The following is a 26,021-nucleotide window of genomic DNA, read 5'->3' on the forward strand; positions in this document are numbered from 1 at the left end:
CGACTGCCTTCTAAACATTTTAAGATAACATTTTAAAGTTAGTCTTCTTCTAAAGTTTTTGTAGACACACGGATCACAAGTAAAACTATTGTCATCATTTAGCCAAACAGCCCAAAAGTTCAGCCAATATGTATCTTCATCTAACAATCTAAAGCCAAACTTCTTGTCACAAATGTGTTTAATTCTAGACACAGCAAGAGATTAGCTGACATCAGCTAGGGGGTGGGGGGTAGGGGTTAGAGAAAAACTTGAAAAGCTAAAAGTATCTCTAAGATTGGCATTAATTGTTTTTTCTTTTTAACATGGGCAGGCACTGGGAAATGAACCCAGGTCTCTGGCATAGCAGGTGAGAACTCTGCCACTGAACCACCGTTGCCCACCTAAGATTGACCTTAATTTTGATATACTAAGGTTTCTAGCATTAAAACTTGTTTATAAATGATCTTTGACAAATTTCAAATAGCATAAAAATGAGACCAACATGATATTTAACTTCCTTAAAAAATAAAGGTCTACTCAAGCTTGTATGCTTAATTGTTTCCATGATAAAGACATCTGTACTAAGAATTTCATTTCCGGATATATACAAATTAATACACTTTTGGGGGGGGGGGTGCATGGTCTGGGAGTTGAACCCAGGTCTCCCACATAGGAAGGCAAGCATTCTACCACTGAACCACCTGTGCACTACAATACATTTTTAAATACACAATAAAATATTGCAAGATAATATTTTAGACTATCTTGAACATCAGAAACAAATACAAACTACCTGAGATATGATATAAATCTGAGCTAAGATAAAAGCTATACATCTGATATAACTTTGATATATCATTATGTGGTATAATGAACATATGGCCAATTTTTCCATTGCATCTTAGAGAATTTGACTAAGGCATTTTCATTATATGCTCTTCTCTGTACTCTCTATTCAAGTTACAACCTCATGTTACGCTATCCCTATCCCCCATTTCTTCTCCATCTCAAACTTCCCAGTGGGCTTTGTACCTGAGCATCACGGAAAAGTCTTTATGTGGAAGCAGATAAAAACTCTGTGGAAGATTTTCAGTATTTGATCCAGAGTCCTTTCATTTTGCTTCTTGTCTCTATCACTTCCTATTCTTAAAATTATGTTCCATTTCTTCCTGTCTTAAATTATCAGGCACTTTGCTTTTTGATAACTCGCCTCTAAATTCACACAAAGACTGAAGGAACTGGCTAGTCCCAGGAAGGATCTGCCTAACCTTCACCTCCTAGGTAGGTTCAGACCCTAGCAGAACTGTACACAGCTTCAAATAGTCATTTTCTGTTTCCTTGGTCTATGGGTTTTGTCACAGAGTCAGAGTTTCTGCTTTAGATTCCTATATCTCTAAATACAAGAAGAAGAAGGAAAAGGAGGAGGGGGAGGGGAACAAGGAGAAGAGAAAGAAGACAACACTTATTGATAATTATTGAGCATTTACAATGTGCTAGACACTAAGCTAAGCATTTAATATATATATTCTCAAGAAATTGGGCGGGCCACGGTGGCTCAGCAGGTAAGAATGCTTGCCTGCCATGCCCGAGGACCCGGGTTCATTTCCCGGTGCCTGCCCATGTAAAAAAAAAGAAAGAAAAAAAAGAAATTCTCACAACCCTGTGAATTGGGTATTATAAATTCAATAAGAAAAACATCTAATAATTATTGTGCACTTACTATGTGCAAACACTAGTCAAGTTATTTTACATATATCACCTATTTTATTCTTACAACATCCCAACAAGGGAGTGTCCCATCCTGCAATTGACCCAGAACTGAATGACCCAAAGCTTGTACTGTAAACCCCCATGCTACTTAGGAATGTTAGAAATATCAATTATTTAAGATTATGCGTATCCTTCTTTTATCCCTATACTAAGGCTAAGCATAATTCCCATCATAACTTCTCTATACTTGATTAACATAAGTCTAAAAAAACAAACCTTTCACCTCTTCTTTGGCTAAGCTATCTGGCTTTTCTGTTCAAGCAAGCCAAAAATTTCAAGCATTTTCAGAGTTTTCTACTAGTCAAAATTAATATAACAGGGTGAATGGAGTAGGCATCTACGGTTTTAAAAACACCTATAACCTGGTATCTCTAATCTCATAAAACAAATATAGAATTGGTTTTATCCCAGTACTTTCAAGAAACTCAAATTTGCCATTTAAGGACCTATCTGTCCCAAACAGTTATTAAAGTATAATAAATAAGAGTGAAGCAAATATCCACGAGAAATAAAAACAAAATATTCAAATTAATGACAATTTTATTATATTTCTAGGGATCATGCCAACAAAAAATCTTATTTGTTAGCTATTGAGTAATATAAAAATCCTAAATAGAATATTCTGATCACAATGTCCAAGTTTCCAATCAAATTTACTATTTATAATTCTGTTTTATTTTTATTCATTTCACACTCTAGAGTTTAACCATATTGAGCTAAAGATAGCATTATGAAGAAAACTGTGGAATTTATAGTAATCCCCTTTGCACACATATGCATGATTTAAAATCTTGCCACACAATGTTCACAGTAAGGAATTTTTATTCTCAAAAAATACCCTAATAATAGCTTCTAGGCACACATACTTCAGCATTTCAGAGAAACTCATAGCATTGTTCAACCACCATTGCTATCAAAAACTTGTCTAAAGGTCAAACTAGAATCCTGAATGTTGCATCTTGAGTCCATTTTCCTTCTTCAGAAATTGTAGATTTATTTTAATAGTATATTTCCCTTTTAATTTTTTGATGTTACCAAATATAGAGAGAAAGAGAGTTTTGGTGGCTAACATTATGCTTTCTAATTATTTTGTTAACTTGTTCTTACTACAAAAGTAATGAATTGGTTTGAAATGGCAGACTAAGCACATGTGTCAGCTTTCTTCTTCTGGTCCAATTCCAAGAAGTAAATTGATATATATTTTTCAGAAATCCATAAATATGCCTATTAAACAGGTAGGAATGGTCTTGATAGATCAGAAATTAAGACTCCCCAAAAACCCAAAGCTCAATATGACCAGTTTAGATGAGAAACACTCAGAATGTGGCAGCTGTTAAAGAGGGAACAGCATTATATTACCCAGTATGGTGTGTCCCAGAAATTCAAAGATATCTTAACATTAGAGCTATTCTCATTAAAATTGTTTTAAGAATGAGTCATGAATAAGATGCCTCATATCACTGCCACTTTTCAGAAATGCAAAGGAGGGCCTAAGCAAAGCAATAAAATGAGGGGGGTGCGGATATAAGAACGGGAAAAAATGAAAATAAAATGTCAGTATTCACAAATGATTTGGTAGTACCCCTAAAACAGCCTAGAGAATCAACTGAGCAACTATTAAAACCGAGAAGAAAGTTTAATACATGGTGAGATACAATAACATACAAAAAGCTAAACTTTCTACAACACCGGAGATAAGCAATCAGAATTATTTCATTTATTTTGTATAATGTTCTTTCTTCTCCAACAAAAAAATAATTACAGATATAAGTGAAACACCTAGTGTACCTCTTTCCCATTTCATAAAACTCTTTCTACCTGTTTCGGTTTGTTAATGCTGCCAGAGCACAATATACCAGAAAGGGATTGGCTTACACAAAGGGGATTTATTAGATTACAAATTTATACTTCTGAGGCCATGAAATGTCCAAATTAAGGCATAACAAGAAGATAATTTCACTCAAGAAAGGCCTATTGTGCTAGGGTTTCTCTGTCACATGGGAAGGCACAGGCGACGTCTGCTATCCTTCTCGCCCAGCTTCTGGTTTCAAATGGCCCTCTCAGCTTCTGGTGTCTCCTGGGGTGCTTCCTTCTGCATCTCCAAACATCTATTCTTTGGTTTCATCTCTCTTCTTCCTATGGTAGGCTCTGAGCTCTATTGAAAATGTTTCCCTCTTAAAGGATTCCAGTAAACTGATTAAAACCTTTGAATGGGTGGGGTCACATTTCCATGGAAACAACCTAATCAAAGGTCCTACCCAACAATAGGTCCTCCCCCACAAGACTGGATTAAAAGAACATGGCTTTTCTTGGGTACATAACAGTTTCAAACCAGCACAATACCCCAGAGGTAATTACTATTTTTATGGAGTTCTTCATTGCCATGCATATTGTGTTTATGTGTGTGACCTTGAAATTATTTAAAAATAAAAAATTAAATTATATATTTCTGTATTTCACAATGAAAAATTATATACAAATAATACTATATATACCATTCTGCAACTTGCTATCATCCATTAATATTTTTTAAGCTTATCCATGTTGATATTTATACATGTATATGACACTCTTTCCATTATCGTGGGTCATTATGGGTGTATACTTTAAAAATATACCTTTTCTCTCATTTCCAGGAGTGTATTTAGAAAGTAAAATATGTAGCCCAAAAGTTAAAAACAAATATCAAAAAGAAAGTACAAAGTAGCTTGGAGAAAAATTGTAAATAACAATGTCCCTCAACAGGAGAAAGGTTAACTAAATTATCATACATCCATAATATGGAAAAATGACTGAAGTGTTTAAAATAGTTCACTAAGTCTGTATGTCCTGACATGGATAGTTTCAAGGAAGTAAAAAAATAAATAGAACGTGTACAGCATGACTTCTTTAAATGTTAAAAATTAATTAAAAACATGCATTTTAATTTTATATATGAATATGCACATGTATTTTAGAAAAACATTTAGAAAACTGATAACAGTAGGTATCTTTGAGTAAGGGAATGGATTTGAGCAGGTGAAAGAAGTGAGACTGCTTGTATTCTCTATTAGAATTTTTAAATGAGAATACAGTCTAATTTTTGGTTAATAAATTGATGATAAATAGTGTATTGCTTACGGTTCTCTAGAGAAACAGAATCAACAGGGAATACTTGCAAATATAAAATTTATAAAAGCGTCTCACGTAACCGCAGGAACGCAGAGTCCAAAATCCACAGGGCAGGCTGTGAAGCCGACGACTCCGATGGAGGGTCTGGATGAACTCCACAGTAGAGGCTCACCAGCCAAAGCAGGAATGGGACCTGTCTCCTCTGAATCCTCCTTAAAAGGCTTCCCGTGATTAGATTAAGCATCACTCATTGTAGAAGACACTCCCCTTTGGCTGATTACAAATGGAATCAGCTGTGGATGCAGCTGACGTGATCATGATCTAATCCTATGAAATGTCCTCACTGCAACAGACAGGCCAGCACTTGCCCAATCAGATAAACAGGTACCACAACTTGGCCAAGTTGACACATGTCCTTAAGTATGACAAATAGATACATAGAAAACAAATGCTGACCTAAAAAAAAAGTGGGCAGAGAAGAATGGACCAAGTTCCAATTTCCAGGGCATACAATCCAGTAAGAGATGACCACAGTATAAGCTTTTTAAATGGTTGTAATTGAGATTCTTATCAACTAATACTGTAACTGTACTATCCATCTTATTTATATTTTATATCTGTTTAATCAGAATACAGGACAGAGAGAAAAATAGTTACAATGGAGCATACTTACTGACAGATCTCAAAGTTTTCACTCGGGGATGACAACCACGAAAATTCAAACGCAGCACATTTAGACGCCACCTTTGCAAAGTAGACACTATATATTTATCTGAAATCACATTTCTTACTGTGGAAAAATCAATCTAAAAAGGATAAACAAAAATCATTAAGAAATGAGAAAGATCTGCTGTATGTGAAAATTTAAACTATTTTAAAACATCAAGTACTAAAAATCTCTTCATCACATCATTTCCAAATTGAAAAAAGAAACTTAAATGTTAGCTGAATGCTCTATTTAGTAACATATGCAAATTTCATTTTTAAATGACCATATATACATATATATATACCTGCTTCTTTCCAAAAATGATTTGAGTTGACTGATAAGTAAACTAGTTAGAAAAGGTAAACACAAAATGACTATTAACATATTAACTAATGGCCAATCTTCCTTGTGGATTGAGGTATACAAATCAAAATAATAAGATATCAAAAAGTTTGATCGGAGCAGGCTGAGAAAATTTTGGGAAAAAAAGATACCCCAAAACTCCAACATTTTGTGATTAAAAATCACTTCAACCTTTAACTTAACAAATGTACTTCTATGAATTTATTCTACAGATATAATCATGCATTTGTACAAAAAATATGGAACAGAATGTTCACTACAGCATTATAATAGCAAAAGATTGGAAGCAACCTAAATGTCCTTCAGCACGAGACTGATTAAATAAGTTGCGGACCTTCCATAGAACAGTACACCAAACAAGCCTAGTTCAAGACAGACAAGCACAACTTAGTAAGAGAAAGCCTAAAGTGACTGTCCAAAAGCTAGACTCTCTGATTGGCTGATTTAATTCAGGGGCAAAATTCACAATATCTAGAGAACTTAATGGATTCAAATCCTTCATGAATAGTATTCCTCACTACTAAGCAGAGTTCAAGGTTATATTATAGTTAAAGAACCTGAAGAACAAATATTCTACTCTGCCCAATAGGGGAAGAACAAATGACAGACCTGCATTCTCTTATAAATATTTAGTAATTAAGAACACAGACTTTGCTCAAAAGAATTGAAAACAAGGACTTGAGCAGATATCCATACACCAAAGTTCATAGCAGTATTATTCACAACAGCTAAAAGACACAAGCAATCCAAGTGTTCATCGACATTCAGCCCTAAAATGGAACTTAGTTCTGCTACATGCTACCTATGTATGAACATGGAAGACATCATGTGGAATGAAATAAGCTAGATACAAAGGGATAAATATGGTATTGTTTCAGTTATATGTAATAACTTGAATATTCAAAGTCATAGAGACAGAAAGCAGATTAGCAGTTACCAGGGGCCAGGGGTGAGGGGTGGCTGGGAAAGGAGAGTTTTATTGCTTAATGGGTACAGAGCTTCTAATTGGGGTCATGAAAAAAAGGTCTGGTAATAGATTGCAGTGATGGTAGCTCAACATTTGTAAATGTGATTAATGTCACTGAACTCTTATCCTTGGAAAATGGTTAAAATGGGAAATGCTCGGTTGTCTACATGTTACCACAATAAAACATTTTAAAAAGAGAAAGGGAGAAGAGGGATGAAGGGAGCAATGTTAATTGAGCTTGTACACTTCCCTGAGCACTAGACTAAGTGTTCTAGGGTAGTTAGAATTGACCAGGTACAAGGCCGAGCAATGCTGATACCTTGGGAGAACTGAAAAATTCCCAATTTTGGAGAATGACATCCTTGTTCAGGAATGGCTGCCACACAGTCCAACTCTGAGACCCCGGGATCTAAGGCCTTGCCTAGTGAATAGCTTCACCCCCTAAGCTTGCCAAAAGGAGTGAGTGGGTGAAGCAAATTCGCATTTGTCACTGAGCCATGAGAAAGTATGTACAAGAGAGGCAAGTTATGATCAACCCACTACCTTCTCTCAGAACTGGTGGCTGTAGGTGCGCTAATGAGAGGCACTAATAGTCTCCTAGCCCAGTACTCTCTTTCCCTGGGTCCCCAAACTACCACCATGTGCTGGTTTGAAAGGAAGTATGCCCCCTAAGAAAAGCCATGTTTTAATATAAATCTCATTTCATAAAGGTAGAATAATCCCTATTCAATACTGTATGTTTGAAACTGTAATCAGATCATCTCCCTGGATGATGTGATTTGGTCAAGAGTGGTTGTTAAACTGGATTAGGGGATGACATATCTCCACCCATTTGGGTGGGTCTTGGTTGGTTTATTGGAGTCCTATAAAAGAGGAAATATTTTGGACAATGAGAGATTCAGAGAGAGCAACACTACAAAGCAGAGAGTCCACCAGCCAGCGACCTTTGGAGATGAAGAAGGAAGACACCTCCCGGGGAGCTTCATGAAAACGGAAGCCAGGAGAGAAAGCTAGCAGATGTTGCCATGTTCGCCATGTGCCCTTCCAGCTGAGAGAGAAGCCCTGACTGTGTTTGCCATGTGCCTTCTCACTTGAGAGAGAAACCCTGAACTTCATCGGCCTTCTTGAACCAAGGTATCTTTCCCTAGATGCCTTTGACTGGACATTTCTTTAGACTTGTTCTAATTGGGACATTTTCTCAGCCTTAGAACTATAAACTAGCAACTCATTAAATTCCCCTTTTTAAAAGCCATTCCGTTTCTGGTATATTGCATTCCAGCAGCTAGCAAACTAGAACACACCACCACCAGAAAAAAAAGCTATAATAAAATAGATTTTCATTGTGGAAAACTTTGAATATATCAAACAAATACAAAAAGTAGACGATAATTCATAATTCTACCACCTGGTGATAAGCCCTGTTAATATTTTATTTTAAAGCTATTTTACATACACACAGTAATTACTACAGTTATTTCATAAAATATAACAAAGCAACACAAAATATGGAATAAATAAAATTAGTTGATTCAAAATGACATGAAATAGGGCTAAAAGACATAACATGAGGTAGTACACAAAGCCTGTTTGAAATTTATAGCGCATTTGCCTGAATACAGACATGCACACACCCTGGCATTTCCTAATATAAACTCTTGGGCTGGCATTTCTGTACTATTCTTGCCCTACCTAGTATTAGGACCTTAGTTAGTACCTCTTGTACTACTCTTATAACCTGGAACATGTCTGAGTTTCTCATTTCAAAGAAGCAATGGGAGAGGACTCAGCCAACAATAAAAAACGATATATTGTTCTCCTACAACTTCTCTTTTCTGTTTCTTGGATAATACTTTAAATAACTATGAGCATTTACATTATCAATCAATGTTACAGTGGCAATATCTTCTCTGGTGCCTGAAGTCCAGTCAAAGCTGCCTTCACCACCCTTCCTTACTTGCTGATGATTGGAGGCCTAATGCTATCCCATGCTTAGACTGACTAGTGAATTGGTGGTTTGGAACCATTCTGCAGAAAGTATAAAACATACACCAAGAAACTAAGAGGAGTGATAATGTGAGAGACTCTAGGTCCACGAGCCAACTCAACATCTTTATATCTCATAACAGTATGGTCCCTTTCTTGTCTGCTCTGTTCTCTCCCCTGTGCAGCAATGACAAGAAGAGACTGCTTTGGAAGGACCCTGACAGTCTGCCAAGGTTACTGTGCTGGTTTGAAAGAAAGTATGCCCCCTAAGAAAAGCCATGTTTTAATATAAATCTCATTTCTTAAAGGTAGAATAATCCCTATTCAGTACTGTATATTTGAAACTGTAATGAGATCATCTCCCTGGTTGATGTGATTTAGTTCAGAATGGTTGTTAAACTGGATTAGGGGATGACATGTCTCCACCCATTTGAGTGGGTCTTGATTAGTTTCTGAAGTCCTATAAAAGAGGAAACATTTTGGAGATTCAGAGAGAGAACAGAGAATGCTGCAGCACCATGAAGCAGAGAGTCCACCAGCCAGCGACCTTTGGAGATGAAGAAGGAAAACGCCTCCCGGGGAGCTTCATGAAACAGGAAGCCAGGAGACCAAGCTAGCCGATGACACCGTATTCGCCATGTGCCTGTCCAGCCGAGAGAGGAGCCCTGACTGTGTTCGCCATGTGCCTTCTCACTTGAGAGAGAAACCCTGAACTTCATCGGCCTTCTTGAACCAAGGTATTTTTCCCTGGATGCCTTTGATTAGACATTTCTATAGACTTGTTTTAATTGGGACATTTTCTCAGCCTTAGAACTGTAAACGAGCAACTTATTAAATTCCCCTTTTGAAAAGCCATTCCATTTCTGGTATATTGCATTCTGGCAGCTAACAAACTAGAACAGTTACCATCTTAGCTAATCCACTTTAGTTAACAAATTAAGTATTTCTGTCAAGTTTATTTTTACTTCAAGGCAGTGATTTCCAAACCTTAGCACATATTGCAATCACCTGAAGGGATTGTTAAAGCAAAGATTGCTGGATGCTACCTGCCCTGCCCAGAGTTTCTGATTCAGTAGGTATGGAGTGGGACCCAAGAATTTGTACTACCAAGTTATTGTAAAGCACACCACACTTTGAGAACCACTGGTTTAAAGAAATAAATCTCTTAGTCATGTGACAGATATTTGGGGATATTACTTTGGCCTTCAGAAAACCCATAAAGATAAAAAAATAAATCCAAGTGGTCTGAAGGAGAAAGAATACGTACAATATTAAGAGTGGAACAATCCTGGAGAAGCCTGGCAGGAGTTAGGAAAACCCACTGCTTCTGCCTAAAGACTCCACTGTATAAAGATGGAGAGATCATGAGCAAGTGGCAGTATATAACAAAGGTAGAATAGGAAGCTAAATTTCCTTATGTTCAGCAAATTTCTCTTTCCACAATTGTATGCTGCTCTTCCTATTTAATGTTTCTGCCTTTAGTTATCATGCACTCTTATTTATTATGCGAGTATTCAGATGAGGCACAATTATTACTCTTTTAGCACTAAGTAACTTTGTTCAGAAGACAATGAGAAATTTGAGGTTTATAAACTTAACATTTTAGCTGAAATTAGTATCAATACTATATGAATGTTATGGTTTATCAACCAGGCCTGTGGTTTTCAATTTTTTCATACCTTCATCATCAGCCTGGTACACTCAGGTCATCCTTTCTTTTCTCTAGAACTGTCTCCTCCAAGTTATGAGCTATGAAGAAGCCATTAAAAACCACATACTCTTATTTCCCACATTCATGGACTCAACATGTAGTCTGTGCCCATGAGAAGGAAGCAGGCACACCTGAGTAATGAACCCAGGTAGAGTACAAGCCACCCAATACAATAGGGATTTGTTTCAATCCAAAAGATAATGTTGGAGATGCAAGGGTAGACTTCTCACCTTCTATGCTGGAGAACCGGGATTGATTCCCAGTCCGTGTACTTTCCAAAAAACAAACAAACAAGCAAAACAAACAAACAAAAGCAAAAAAATGCTACAAATGATGCTGCAATAATGGGATACTCACATGGAAAAAGAATGAAATGTGACCCTGTCATATAGCATACCAAAAAAAAAGATAACGTTCAATTTATTTCTACCATTTAAATTAGAAAATACTATCAATGTACCTCTTAGGATAATATTACCATCTTTTTTATCTCTTCCTTCAGGCTTGTGCCTGGACAAAAGAAAAATTAATGCACCTGCTGCTGGTGGCCATATAGTAGGGAGAAAGGAAGAGGGTAGTCCCGACTCTAACGGGTTTTATAGCAGCCCACTTTCCTTTCATACCTAGAATAAAGGCAGAGTTTCAGATGGTGTCTACTTACAGCATTCCATAATGATCCTGACTGTGTCATCGATAGCCAGGAATGACTAACTCGACCACATATTACTGTATCTCTTAAATTGAGGTAGAGGAAAATCTAAACACAAAGAAAAGAGACATAATATTTAGAAAAATATATGAACTTTGATGTAACACTTCTATTTACCTTTTTCTGTGTTCATACTGGTAATTTAATCCATACATCACAGTAGCAGGAGTTTAAATGCTGGGATCTTATCTGAAATACTGGAATTTATCTATTGATGCCTTTGATACATGTGATCCTTTTCATTGATAGCTGCATAGTGACAGTGAGGAAGCCAGGCTGATTTGTTTTATTTTCTGAATGAAGGTAGAATTCTGTTAGAAAACTAGTAATTTCCCTAAATATTAGCTGCTACATGGAAGATATTCAATAATTGTTTGCTAAATTGTACTGGATTATATGTAAACTTATAGAATTCCTGGGAAAGATAAATAAACCCACCTTGGCTTCTATTTCTGGAAAAATGGTATAGTAGAAAATCTGAAATCCCTCTTGATACAAAAACATAAGTAAATGCTAAAACAAATATTCTTTTGAACCTGAGTGTTATGGATTGAATCATTTCTCCCACTAAGATATAGTCCATTCCTAATCCCAACCTGTGGATGCAAACCCCCTTGTAAATAGGATCTTTGAAGATCCTACTAAGACGAGGCCAAACTGTATTAGTGGGGGATGGGCCTTAATCCAATGACTGGAATCCTTACAAGCAGAAGAAATTTAGACACAGGAGTAGAAGACAGGAGAGAGATGGCCATCGGACAGAGGTGGAGACTGAATTCTGGATTACCAGCAAGTCACCACCAGAAAACTACAGACTTCAGAAAATGCGTGATCTGCAAACACCTTGGTTGTGGACTTCGAGCCTCCGAACTGAGATTCAGAAACTTAAGCAATGCCTGCTGCTTAAAGCAACTAAAGTTGTACTTCGTTACAACAACCCTGGCAAACTAAGACATAGAAATTTCAAAATAGTAAGGGAAATTCCATGACTCCAAACCTTGCAAACACAGACTGGTGATAAAGAACTAATGCTATAGTTGCTTTGGATAGGGGGCAGTGGGGATGATTGCTTCTTTTCATAAAAAAATGTGTTCAGACTTTACTGGAAATGTAGGGGTGGGAGAAAGTCATTGAGACTATACAAAGCATGGATTTAAAACTGAGCTTGAGAGAAAGAAAGAAAAAAGGGAGAATGAAAGATTTTGAAAGAGAGAGCTAGGGGCAAAAATACAACAAATGGCAAAAAGAAAAATAAGGTACTCAGTTAGGGATTGACAAAAATTTCCCCAGAGAATCTGTAGCCCAAGGCCAGCCATCCTGTGAGGTGGGATTTAAATTTTAATTATTCATGGAAGCCAATTTGAATTTATTTATCTTTGATATTGAATTCTACATGGTAACATGAAAAGAGGTTCCAAGCTAGTAATAACTCTGGTACATTTGACAGAAATAGATAATTCTTTCTAAAGAGACACATCCTTAAACCAGGCCTTACAATATTCCCACAGATCAAGTGCCAATAAAATAAGCCTTTAAACAAAAATTACATACCTAAGGGAAAAAAATTCAATAAAAGTCAACAGAAAGAAAAACAATGACTTCATTGATAAAATTGTCTGATAGTTAATAAAACCTTTAAAATGATGAAGACTAAAAAGAAATAATACAACACTGGAGAGTGGATATATTGAAAAAAGATAAAGCAGATTTATAAAAGAATAAAAAATCATGGGAATTAAAAATATAATCATTGAAATTAAAATCTCAATAGGTGAATTAAATAGCAGAGGAGATACACCTGAAAAGAGAATAAGTGAACTGGCATAGCTAACTGCAGAAATTACAGAGAATGAAGCATAAAGAGTCAAAGGTATGTAGAGGACAAAGGAGGCTAAGAAACATTAGACAACATGAGAAGATCCAACATGTGTCTTTATGGAATTTCCAGAAGAAGAGAAGGGAGACAATGAAAATAAACCAAAATTCAAAAACGCAATAGATTAAAAAGTTTCTAGAACTGATGAAAGGCAACAACTCTCAGCAAAAAGCATACGAAATCCCAAGCAGGAAAATGAAAAGATACCTGTGGCATTTTAATGAAATTGCAAAAGCAAAGCAAAGGAAAATCTTAAAAGCAACCAAAGAAATATGAACTACAAAATAATGTCACTTTGGCGGGCCGCGGTGGCTCAGCGGGCAAAGTGCTTGCCTGCCATGCCGGAGGACCTCGGTTCGATTCCCGGCCCCAGCCCATGTAAAAAACAAAATACAATAAAAAAAAAAAAAAACAAGAAAATGTTTAAAGATGTTTCCCTTTCTTCCTCCCTTCCATCCTTCCTTCCTTCTCTCTGTCTTTCCTTCCCTTCCTCCCTCTCTCTTTAAAAAAAAAAAAAAAAAAAAAAAAAAAAAAAAAAAATGTCACTTAGCAGCAGAAAATAATTATCAACTTCCACAACAATATGCAAGTAAATTATTACTCAGGATAAGCATTAAGTAAAACACTTTAAGATTGGCAATTTGCCTCCAAAAGACCCTTCACAAAGGAGCTTCTAAAGGACACTGAAACCAGTAGTAAAATATAAATCTTAATGGTGGACAAAGAATCTAATAAGTATGTAGGTAAAGCCACTAACCTTTTAAAAACATGTTAGGATGATGACTAATGTAGGGGTATAAAAACATGATGGAACAGAAACACTAGATAAAACAAATACTTTAAAGGCGTTCTAGATTCCAGTTATTATTTAAGAATAAAGTGTAGATATTAATTTACTGTAGGCTTTATTAAGGGAAATCCACATGTTAAATATTTAAAAGTGACCACTGCAATAGTGAGAATATTATGTATATCTTCTAAAACATGAAAGTCAGGAAGATTATAAAATACTTGAATCTAATTTAGAAAGCAAGAAAGGAGAAAAAAAGAAAGACAATAAAAGAAGGGTAAATAGTTTAAAATGAAATGAGAAAAATAAATCTAAGTATATCAATAGATATAATAAATTTTATCAAAATTCACTGGTTAGAAGACAACCTAAGTATAGATAAAGCAGAGATTTAAGAGCAATAATAGGGAGTCACAGCTCTGCCCCAGCCCTGCATAGTCCAAGAACAAGGTAGCACCTGGTAGGGCAGCTCAGGCCAAGGACTCAAGGTCTCTCAGGCTGTTGCAGAGCTTCAACAGAACTTCACGCCAAATGTTGGCAAGGATGTTTAGACCAGAAACAACCCTTTTTAGAAGTCTGGATTCTATGTTTTACTCTGAGGATGGTAGGAAAACATCACACTATGGAATGCCTTTCAAGCACAAAATGAATGACTGCCTGCAAGTCTCAAGAAAACACTTTTTAGTATTGAACTCTTTTGTTTCTCCTGTCTCCAAAAAAAAAGTATATGCATGTCAGATAAGCACATGACATGAAAAGATGCTCAACATCAGTCATTAGGGAAATGAAAATTAAAATCAAGAAGAGATACCCCTATTTGCACATTAGAAAAACTAAAATGAAGATTGATCATAGTAGGAGTCAGTGATGTTGTGAAGAACTGGAACACTTATACGTGTATAAGAATGTGTCAGAATGTATGTAAGAATGAATGTACATGTAGAAGCACGTATAAGAATGTAAAGTGTACCAGGTCTTTGGAAAAAGTTTGACAGTTTCTTGAAAACTTAATATACACATTCTATATAACCCAGCTCACTTCTGTCCCAGACATTTATCTAAGAGAAATAAAAACATATGTTCATATAAAGACTTTTCATGAATGTTCATAGCAGCTTTATTTTCAATATGCAAAATATGGAAACAACCCAAATGTCCATCCACAGGTGAAAGAATAAATGAAGCATGGAATAAACTGCAATGAAATCCTAGTCAGCAATAAAAAAGAATAAATTATTGATACAAAAACATGGATTAATCTCAGAATTATTTTGCTGAGTAAAAGAAGGTAGGCAATACACACAAAAAAAGAAGGTAGGCAAAAAAAGAGAGGACTTTATCATATGATTGCATTTGTACGAAATTCTAGAAAACGAAAAGTAAAGTAACCCATAGTGACAGAAAGCAGAATTATATTTGTTGTTTGAAAATGGGATGGGGTAGGACAAGTGAGGGGAGGGATTAAAAAGTGGCACAAGAAATAGGTGTCACAAGTGGGGTCTGGGTCAGGAAACAGCAGCTCTCAGAGGAGGGTGGGATGGAGGGGTGGGAGGTCAGCCAAAGGCATCCATTTCACACATTAGTTAGTTTAAAAAGGGAAGAAAGGTTAATAGTATGAAGGAAGCCATTCATTATGTTCTGCTGTTGTAAAAAAGGTTTAATTCTATCCTAAAGGAAGAAAAAAAAGCACAAGGAAATTTTTCAGGTGATACAAATGTATATTATTCATTATCTTTATTATGGTGATGATTTTATGGATGTATACATATATTAAAATGTTCTAATTATAAATTTTAAAACATTGGAAGTTTATTAGAGTTCACTTATTCCTTAATAATTTTTTTAAAAATAAAAACTATAAAAAATGTTAAGCCAGAACATTTTAAAATTTTTCAAAGAAAAAATTTTCTGACATCAAAATTGACTCAAGAAGATATACAAAAATGAACAAAGTAATAACAATAAGAGGAATTGAATCAGTATTTTGAACTCTGTCCGTGAATAAAGAACAAATAACTAACACCTAACATGGATCCAGAGAGTTTTACGAGTAAATTCCATCAAATGTTCAAGGAATAGATAATGCTAACAAGCAAAATACTCCTGAAAATAAAAAAGAGGTAAGGGTCTCCCATTCTTTTTGTGAGATTATTTGAACTTTGATATCAAGACAAGAACAGTATATGAAACATAAATGTTAAGCTGACTTCATGAATGAGAATGCATGCAAATTTTTAAATAAGTTATTAGTAAAATTAATGTAACAGTCTATTTTTTGAGATCACAACCCATTGGGTTTATGCAAGGAATGCAAGATTGGTTTAACATTAGAAATTATTTTGGGACAATCTACTACATTAACAGATTTAAGGAGAAAAGATATACAATCAATTCAATGTAGAAAAAGCATTCAATAAAATTCAACATTCATAATTTATAAAATACAAACATACCATCTAGCAATTTAGGAATAGAGGGTCTTGATTAGCCTAAGAAAGCATAACCATCAAGAAACCATAGCAGCCTCTCACCTCCCTCACCTCTCTCATTGTAAGAGTGCCCACAGGTCACTCTTACATGTGTTCTTAGTAAATTTTCTGCTTTCTTACTTATGCTGTGTTGTGCCCTTGAATTTTTTCTCATGGCATGGCCAAGAACCTGGAAGCCGAAATCCAGCAACATATTTTGGCAAGCCAGCCAGGAGGCACTCCTCACCAATGTCTGGGCTGTTGAGTACTGGGAGATTTGGTCATGGGCTGTTGCTTTTTCTTCTCGCTTGACTCACCACTATCCTCTCTTATTTCCTCATTTTCACTGCTGTCTCTGGAAATCTAGGGACTCAAATGCAGCTCCCCTAGACATAAACTCAGTTCATGTGGAACCACTGGCCTCCTCCTCAGAGGTGGCATGAGCCCCATCTCCATGGCATGCAGCTCCAAGGGGGCTCAGGGCAGTGGGTGAGACCACCCTTTGGAACCTGACTGGGGGCTTCTCCCTATGTTGGGCAGGAGGCTATGGGAGCGAAATCAAATGCCTCTCTCTCTCTCAGCTCTCTGAGACTTCCACACGTTTGTTCCTCCCCTCTGAGGACCCAGACCTTTCCTCTTGCTGAATCTGTTCTTTTCACCTCTTCCACAGAGGTCCTCTCTCCTGCCTCCATGAAAATCTTTCTCCTCTGTCTGGCTTTATGCCTTCTGAGATATTCCATCTTTTTTAACACAAGATTCTGGGCTAAGGATTCTTTTACCAAACAAGGTGTTTAACAGTCTAGAGTGTCACCTCTGGTTTATGCCCATGGGAAATGAGTGCTTTCCAAGGGGAGTGTCGACCCCTGTATGCCAGAAGTGAGATTTTCAGGATAAGCAAAAGCCCTAGCTATTCTTATCTCTGGGTTTTCCACGTCTTTGTCTGTCACCACGTCTCAAGTCCCAGCATGTTCTATTTAGCTCTTTTGAAGGTATTACCCAGTGCAGCAAAAAACTATCAGCTAGGGAGTGTAAGATCTGTGCTGTAAGGGATGGAGGAAGCTCATTCCTGGCCTGTCCTACAATATGTCCATATTTAGAGTCCTCTGGTTGCCTGAAAAGCATAGTAAGCCACGTTCTTAGAAGGAAACCAATTTCCTTGCAGCATGTTCTTTCCCTCTAACTCAATTATGGCAATACCTGGGGCTGGGACCTGGAAAGTCCCCTCCATAGAATTCCTTTGTTTGTAGCAAATCCTTTCTAATCTCTTAGGAAGTAATCTAAGCAGTAAGCATGGACACCCAGGAAGATGAGTGGGTTGGCTCAGCAGCTTCGGGATGGTAACAGGCCATCATTCTCCTGAGCCTTTGAGGACCCCTAGGACACCCAGGGGTAGGAAAACTAATCCAATGGGTCCAGGCTATCAGTGCTCAGAATGGCAGGTTGGTGACCTTGGATGCTGGGCACCAGTAGAGAAACCTGCCTTTTGGTCTCTCTTCCTTAAAAACTGGGTGGTGCCTCCAGTATTTTCTACAGCATACTGCCTGGACACATTATCACCTGGAACATGGCCAATGTTGGCCCACAAATAGGACAGTCAGCTATAACCCTATCTTACATTTAAATCTTTTTTCTAAGAGGGAGAGAAAGTGGCAAAAAAATTCCTTATGTACAGCTTTTATAGCCTTATATCAGGGCAAATCCAAAAAGGGCTCTTGCAAAGTATGTTATTACCAGGAAAACTGTCAAAAACTTCTTCCTCATAACTCTTCTTTGCAGAAGGAAGCACATATTTTTTTTAAAACCTCTTTTAAATAGCTCCCCACCCCCACCCCAGGAACCATCAGTTGGTCTCTATTGAAATAGACCTTAAATATAAAACTTCTCTTCTAAACTATGCTCTCTTTTTAGCCCTCAACATACAGGAACCTTCGAGAATGAAAGGTCTCCTCTTTTTCCTTTTCCAGAGAAAATGGGAAATGCTAATAGTCAATGTAAACTAAAAGATAGAAGCAATGATCTCCAATGGGACTCTCAATTACAGTATCACCCTCTAGTCTGTAAAAGACAGAGAAATAGTCAGAAATTCCCTATGTCCAAATATTTATAGCTCTCTACCAAGGCAAGGACCTGAAAGGTACTTATCACTGTGTTATGCCTATGTCTCAATTTTTCCATTAGACAAAAAGATCTTCTTAACAAACTACTTTTAGAACTTGTTTGCTAAAAGGCATGAGAAAATGTACTACAAGACAGTTAATTGTAATAAGCTAAGGGAAATCTCTCAGGAGAAAGAAAACCCAGCCCTGTTCCAGGGGAGGTTAGTGGAAACCTCAAAATATGTACTAAAGTAAGCCCAGATTCCTAAGAAAGTCAGGTTTTGTTGGGTACCATTTCATCAGCCAGTCTGCCTCTGACATTTGGAGATAGCTGCACAAGATCTCCATGGACCCACAAACTCCCACTAATTAGTTATTAGAAACTGTGTTATCTATCTTTAACAATCAAAACAAGGCCCAGGAGGAGGAGAAAGCAAAGAGAAGTAAGCAAAGGACCAAAGAACAAGCTCAGCTCATTGCAGTTGCTGTTAACAGCACCTTTCTCACCCAAATCATGGCTCCAAGCCTCAAGGGCCTTGTTTCAACTGGGCCACTGACAAAGAGGGTGCCAGAAACCTCAAGACAACCCTCAACCTCAGCCCACCAGAGTTAAGGCATGTTTGGCCCCAAGTACCACTAAACATGGGCTTTTGGGCCCAGGGACTGCTCTGTCTCCCAAAGGGTGGGGCAAGACAACCCCTCGAGCCCTGCTTGCAACACGTAAAGAACAGTCAGGGTGCATGAGGCTGCATATGGCTGTAGTGAATTCACTCACATCTGACCAACTTAAAGGAGCCCCAGGTGACACTCAATAGGACAGGTATGATTAATTTCTTAATTTACATTAGAGCCACTCTGTCCTAAACTGCCACTCAGAGCCTATCTCCACTTGGACTTGTCTAGTTATGGGAGTTGACAACAAAGCCAAAACTAAAACCTTCACTACCCTCTCCTTTGTAGGTTCAAGGACATTTTTGGGTCCCCATCAATTATTTCTCATTATTCCTGAATGCCCACCCCCTTCTAGGGAGATCTTTTTTAGTCCCTGAGCCACCTTAAGACTAGTAAACTCAGTTAGTGTTTCCCCTTTGTTTGCCCTGATTGAGACTGAGGCCTCTTGGTATCCCAGGCTTAGCCTGAGAGTAACCCCTGACTTCACGAAAGTTTTCAGTCCTAAATCTCAAAAGCACTAACTCTCAATACCTATTTGCTTTTAAATGGCAAAGACTTAAAAATAAAATTCCACCCTATATACTTAGTGCTGCTCCAAAGGTCTCAAAATAATCCCTATACCTTTAAAAATACCTTAGCAGCAGAACTTATTGGCCTCCAACTGCTTCAAAGTACAGTCTTACAATATCTTTGTAAACTAACATATACCTAATATAAGTGAATTTTGTAGTCATTATTGACTACAAGTCCTGAATGGATGTGGAAAGTTGAGGAGAATTGAAGAAAGTAAGTTTTGTTTGTAATCACTGCTGACTACAAGAAGTTATAGAGAATTTACAAAAATTAATTCTGTCTGTCTAAGTCAGTGCTGCTCTCTGTTAAACTTCTCTTTTTTTTTTTTTTTAAAGTATTTTGTTTATTTTATTATTTTTTGTTTGTTTGTTTGTTTTTTACATGGGCTGGGGCCGGGAATCGAACCGGGGTCCTCCGGCATGGCAGGCAAACACTCTTGCCCGCTGAGCCACTGCGGCCCGCCCTGTTAAACTTCTCTTAATGAACAGTTATAAGAAGTTTTTCTTAACCATCTGAGTACTCTGTCTAAAAGAAAAATTTTATATCGTATCAGAATAAAATCCTTCTTGTTTATGTTAACCTTATCCTTATTTCAGAAGACAAGTCTCATTCTTAAAGGAAAACTGTTATAAAAGATTTGTTCTCTCACCTTGTAAAATTAAAATGCTAAAACAGTTTAACATATTACTTAGAAAAATGTTTAATATTACAATAATTAAAAGAGATTTTCTATCCTTCTGTTAGCTAAATTTACATGGGTGAAATGTTATTCATATATTTAGAAGTCGTTTCTACCCTAATACTGATCTATATAAAGTTAAAAGTTACAAATCATGAGAACAACCAAATTTGCCTGTCAGTTAAACTACTATACTCCAAGCCTTCTCTAAAAGTACAGGTGGTCAGTTATAAGTCAGAACTTCATCTTCAACAAAAGGACTTTAAAAGAGAAGCAAGATGTTCTAGTTTGCTAGCTGCCAGAATGCAATATACCAGAAACGTGATGGCTTTTAAAAAGGGGAATTTAATAAGTTGCTAATTTACAGTTCTAAGGCTGAGAAAATGTCCCAGTTAAAGCAAGTCTATAGAAATGTCCAATCAAAGGCATCCAGGGAAAGATATCTTGGTTCAAGAAGGCCGATGAAGTTCAGGGTTTCTCTCTCTCATGTGAGAAGGCAGATGATGAACACAGTCAGGGCTTCTTTCTCACCTGGAAGGGTACATGGCAAACATGGCATCATCTGCTAGCTTTCTCTCCTGGCTTCTGGTTTCATGAAACTCTCCAGGAGGCATTTTCCTTCTTCATCTCCAAAGGTCGCTGGCTAGTGGACTCTGCTTCATGGTGCTGCAGCATTCTCTGCTCTCTCCAAATCTCCTAATTCTCCAAAATGTTTCCTCTTTTATAGGACTCCAGAAACTTATCAAGACCCACCCAAATGGGTGGAGACATGTCATCACCTAATCTAGCTTAACAACCACTCTTGATTAAATCACATCTCCAGGGAGATGGTCTGATTAGTTTTAAACCTATAGTATTGAATAGGAATTATTCTACCTTTATGAAATGGGATTTTGATTAAAACATGGCTTTTCTAGGGGACATACATCCTTTCAAACCAGCATACAAGACAAGTATAAAAATTATGTTCTACATGTTAACTAACATAACCCTGGTAAACATGAGAAAGTAAAATGGGGGAAAACCTTCTGTTATAGTTTGTAGTTGATGACCCCAATATAAAACTGCCAAATGCCTTTATTTTAAAAGTAAATTCATTTAAAAATGCTTATAAAAAATTGAAGCTTAATGTGTAAACTCTTACAGCAATCACATTTACTCCTAAGCTTTAACTGTTTTTTCTAAATTCTGAGATGCTAAATTCTTCTAAAGTTTTAACTGTTATTTCTAAATTCTAAATTCTTTGTATAATCTTGTAGTTCCCTAAAGCTTTAAGTATTTGTGTAACATCCAGGACTCAAAGTTAAAGTTCTCCAGCTCTCAAAGTTAGCATTAGTCCATACAGCAACAAGTAAATGATGCTGAGCTAGTTAGAACTAAGATAAATATAACATTGTCTATATTCTAATACTTCTGTGTGAGACTGTGATTGTTAGGTTCTTGTGTCAACTTGGCCAAATGATTATGCTCAGTTGTCTGGTCAGGCAAGCACTGGCCTGACTGTTGCTGCAAGGATATTTTGTGGCTCGTTGATAAACTGGAAGGCTGGTGTGTTAAATCAATCAGTTGATTGGATCTGTAACTGATAACATCTGCAATCAATTGTAAGAGGCATATCTCTCACAATGAGATAATCCAATCAGATGGAGGATTTTAAGGGAGAAGAGAGATTCTTTCACTGTTTCTTCAGCCAGTGAGCCTCTCCTGTAGAGTTCATCCAGACCTTCATTGGAGCCAGTAGCTTCACAGCCTGCCCTATGGATTTTAGACCCTTCCACTCCCACAGTTGCATGAAACATCTTTATAAATCTCATATTTGCAGATTTCTCCTGTTGGTTCTGTTTCTCTAGAGAACCTGACACAGAGACCAAAAAAGAGCCAGAGTACTGTAAGCAAAAAGAATAAAATAAATATATATGTATTTGTAAAATTCCTTAGACTTAAAAAAAATAAAACTATTAAATTTCCCCACCTAGGCAATTCCTTCAATTCCCTTAAGCAATGAGAGTTTCCAATTTAATAAACAACACCCTTGCTCAGGGACTTTAGCTCAGAAAACAAACCTAATTTCCCTCACCTGAGCTCTAGAACTAGGAAAAAGGGAAAGGTTGTGGCTTCCTAGTCCTGCATACTCATGAACCATTGCAGAAAAAGTAAAGTTTTCCCCCAATTAAACACCACAAAGAGATACTCAATTTCTTAAATGACATGCTCCTACAAACAAAAAATAATAGTAAGTCAAATTGGTTTTTCTATTTCTGCAAAATAAATTTTGGGGATTTTAATTGGTATTGCACTGAATCTATAACTCAGTTTAGGTAGAATTAACATTTTAACTATATTTAGTCTTCCAACCCATGAACACGGTATGCCCTTCCATCTACTTAGGTTTTCTGTGATTTTTTAAAGCAATTTCTTGTAGTTTTCTTTGTATAGGTCTTTTGTATCCTTAGTTAAATTTATTCCTATATATTTTATTCTTTTGGTTGTAATTGCAAATGGAATTTTTTCTTGATTTCCCCCTCAGATTGCTCATTACTAATGTATAGAAACACTGCAGATTTTTGAGTGTTGATCTTGTAACTTGTCACTTTGCTATACTCATTTATTAGCTCTAGTAGTTTTGCTGTGGATTTTTTGAGGTTTTCAACATATAGTACTCTATCATCTGCAAATTGAGAGTTTTACTTCTTCCTTTCCAATTTTGATGCCTTGTATTTCTTTTTCTTGTCTAATTGCTCTAGCTAGAACTTCCAAAACAATGCTGAATAACAGTGATAATAGTGGACATCCTTGTCCTGTTCCTGATCTTATGGGCAAAGTTTTCAGTTTTTCCCCAATGAGGATGATGTTAGTTGTGAGTTTTCCATATATTCCCTTTATCATGTGGAGGAAGTTCCTGTCTATTTCTATCCTTCGAAGTGTTTTCAAAAAGAAAGGATGTTGAATTTTATCAAATGCCTTTTCTGCATCAATCGAGAAGATCATGTGTTTCTTCTGCTTTGATTTTTGATATGGTGTATTGCATTAATTGACTTTCTTATGTTGAACCATCCTTGCATACTTGGGGTAAATCCGACTGATCATGGTGTATAATTCTTTTAATATGTTGCCAGATTCGATTTGCAAGAACTTTGTTGAGGATTTTTGCATCTGTATTCATTAGAGAAATTGGTCTGTAATTTTCTTTTCTTGTATATCTTTGTCTGGTTTTGGTATGAGGGTGATGTTGGCTTCATAGAATGAGTTAGTTAGCCTTCCCTCCTCTTTAATTTTTTTGAAGAGTTTGAACAAGATTGGTACTAATTCTTTCCTGAATGTTTGGTAGAGTTCACATATGAAGCCATCTGGTCCTGGACTTTTCTTTTTTGGAACTTTCTTTATGACAATTCAATTTCTTTACTTGTGATTGGTTTGTTGAGGTCATCTATTTCTTCTCGAGTCAACATTGGTTCTTCATGTCTTTCTAGGAAGTTGTCCATTTCATCTACATTGTCAAGTTTATTAGCACAAAGTTGTTCATAGTATCCTCTCATTGCCTCCTTTATTTCTGCAGGGTCAGTTGTTATGTCTCCTTTTCAATTCCTGATTTTATTTTTTGCATCCTCTCTCTTCTGTTTGGCAACCTTGCTAAGGGCGCATCAATCTTATTTTCTCATAGAATCAACTTTTGGTTTTGTTAGTTTTCTCCATTGTTTTCATATTCTCAATTTCATTTATTTCTGTTCTAATCTATATTATTTCTTTCCTTTTGCTTGCTTTGGGGCTAGTTTGCTGTTCTTTCTCTAGCTCTTCCAAGTGAACAGTTAATTCCTTGATTTTTGCTTTCTTTTTTTTTGATATAGGCACTAAGGGCAATAAATTTCCCTCTTAGCACTGCCTTTGCTACACTCCATACCTTTTGACTTGCTGTGTTTTCATTTTCATTTGCTTTGAGATATTTATTGATTTCTCTTGTAATTTCTTCCTTGACCCACTGGTTGTTTAAGAGTGTGTTGTTGAGCCTCCATCTATTTGTTAATTTTCTGACCCTCTGCCTGTTATTGATCCAACTTCATTCCTTTATGATCTGAGAAAGTGTTTTGTATGATTCAATCTTTGTAAATTTATTGAGACTTGCTTTGTTACCCAGTATATGGTCTATCCTTGAGAATGAGCCATGAGCGCTTGAGAAAAAGGTGTATCCAGTTGTTGTGGGGTGTAATGTTCTATAAATGTCTGTTAAGTCTAGTTCATTTATTGTATTATTCAAATTCTGTTTTTTTATTGATCCTCTGTCTTGATGTTCTGTCCATTGATGACAGCAGGAAATTGAAGTCTCCAAATACTATGGTAGATGTATCTATTTCTCTTTTCAGAGTTTGCCCAATGTATTTTGGAGCACTCTGGCTCAGTGAATAAATATTGATGATTGTATGTCTTCTTGTTGAATCATTCCTTTTATTAATACATAGTGTCCTTCTTTGTCTCTTTTAATTGTTTTACATTTGAGGTCTAATTTGTTGAGTATTAGTATAGCTACTCCCACTCTTTTCTGATTGCTAGTTGCATGAAATATCTTTTCCCAACCTTTCACTTTCAACCTACATTTATCCTTGGATCTAAGATGTGTTTCCTGTAGACACATATAGATGGATCCTATTTTTTAATCCATTCTGTCAGACTATGTCTTTTGATTAGGAAGTTTAATCTATTAACATTTAGTGTTATTACTGCACAGGTAGTACTTTCTTCTACCATTTTGCATTTTGGATTTTATATGTCATATCTAATTTTTCTCTTTTGACCTTATTTTCTCTTATTACTGATAGTCTTCATTTCTACACTCTTCTCCACACTTCTCTCTCCTGTCTTTTTCTATCTGTCGCTAGTGCCCCTAATAGTATTTCTTGCAGAGACAGTATCTTGGTCACAAATTCTTTCAGTGATTTTTTTGGTCTGAAAATGTTTTAATATCCCCCTCATTTATGAAGGACAATTTTGCTGGATATAGAATTCTTGGTTGGTAGTCTTTCTCTTTTAATATCTTAATTATATCATACCACTGTCTTCTCACCTCCATGGTTTCTGCTGAGAAATGTACACATAGTCTTATTGGGCTTCCCTTGTATATGATGGATTGCTTTCCTCTTGCTGCTTTCAAGATTCTCTCTTTCTCTTTAACGTCTGACATTCTGATTAGTAAGTGTCTTGGAGTACATCTATTCTGATCTATTCTGTTTGGGGTACACTGCACTTCTTGGATCTGTAATTTTAAGTCTTTCATAAGAGTTAGGAAATTTTCAGTGATAATTTCCTCCATTAGTTCTTTTCCTCCTTTTCCTTTCTGTTCTCCTTCTGGGACACCTACAACATGTACATTTGTGCACTTCATGCTGTCATTCAATTCCCTGAATGCCTGCTTATATTTTTACATTTTTTCCCCTATATTCACTTTTGCTTGTTGGATTTCAGATGTCCTGTCATCCCATTCACTAATCCTATCTCCTACCTCTTGAAATCTAACATTGTAGGTTTCCATTGCTTTTTTCATCTCTTCTACTGCACCTTTCATTCCTATAACTT

General features: G+C 36.5%; 1 protein-coding gene across 15 annotated transcripts in view; it reads right to left on the reverse strand.

The window, feature by feature from the left end:
- Positions 1-26,021, reverse strand: part of FBXL13 (F-box and leucine rich repeat protein 13) — a 309,023-nt gene that overhangs the window by 145,013 nt on the left and 137,989 nt on the right. For all 15 annotated transcript variants that reach the window (XR_013173955.1, XR_013174037.1, XM_077155879.1 and 12 more), the window contains 2 exons: positions 11,255-11,350; positions 5,534-5,666 (listed from right to left, as the gene is read on the reverse strand). Coding sequence is in view for 13 of the 15 variants with exons in the window: in XM_077155879.1 (XP_077011994.1) it covers positions 5,534-5,666; positions 11,255-11,350 (229 nt within the window). In the remaining 2 variants the exon portion in view is untranslated. The remainder of the gene's footprint in view (positions 1-5,533; positions 5,667-11,254; positions 11,351-26,021) is intronic.

Source organism: Tamandua tetradactyla, chromosome 1 (genome assembly GCF_023851605.1).
Source record: "Tamandua tetradactyla isolate mTamTet1 chromosome 1, mTamTet1.pri, whole genome shotgun sequence".
NCBI lineage: Eukaryota > Metazoa > Chordata > Mammalia > Pilosa > Myrmecophagidae > Tamandua > Tamandua tetradactyla.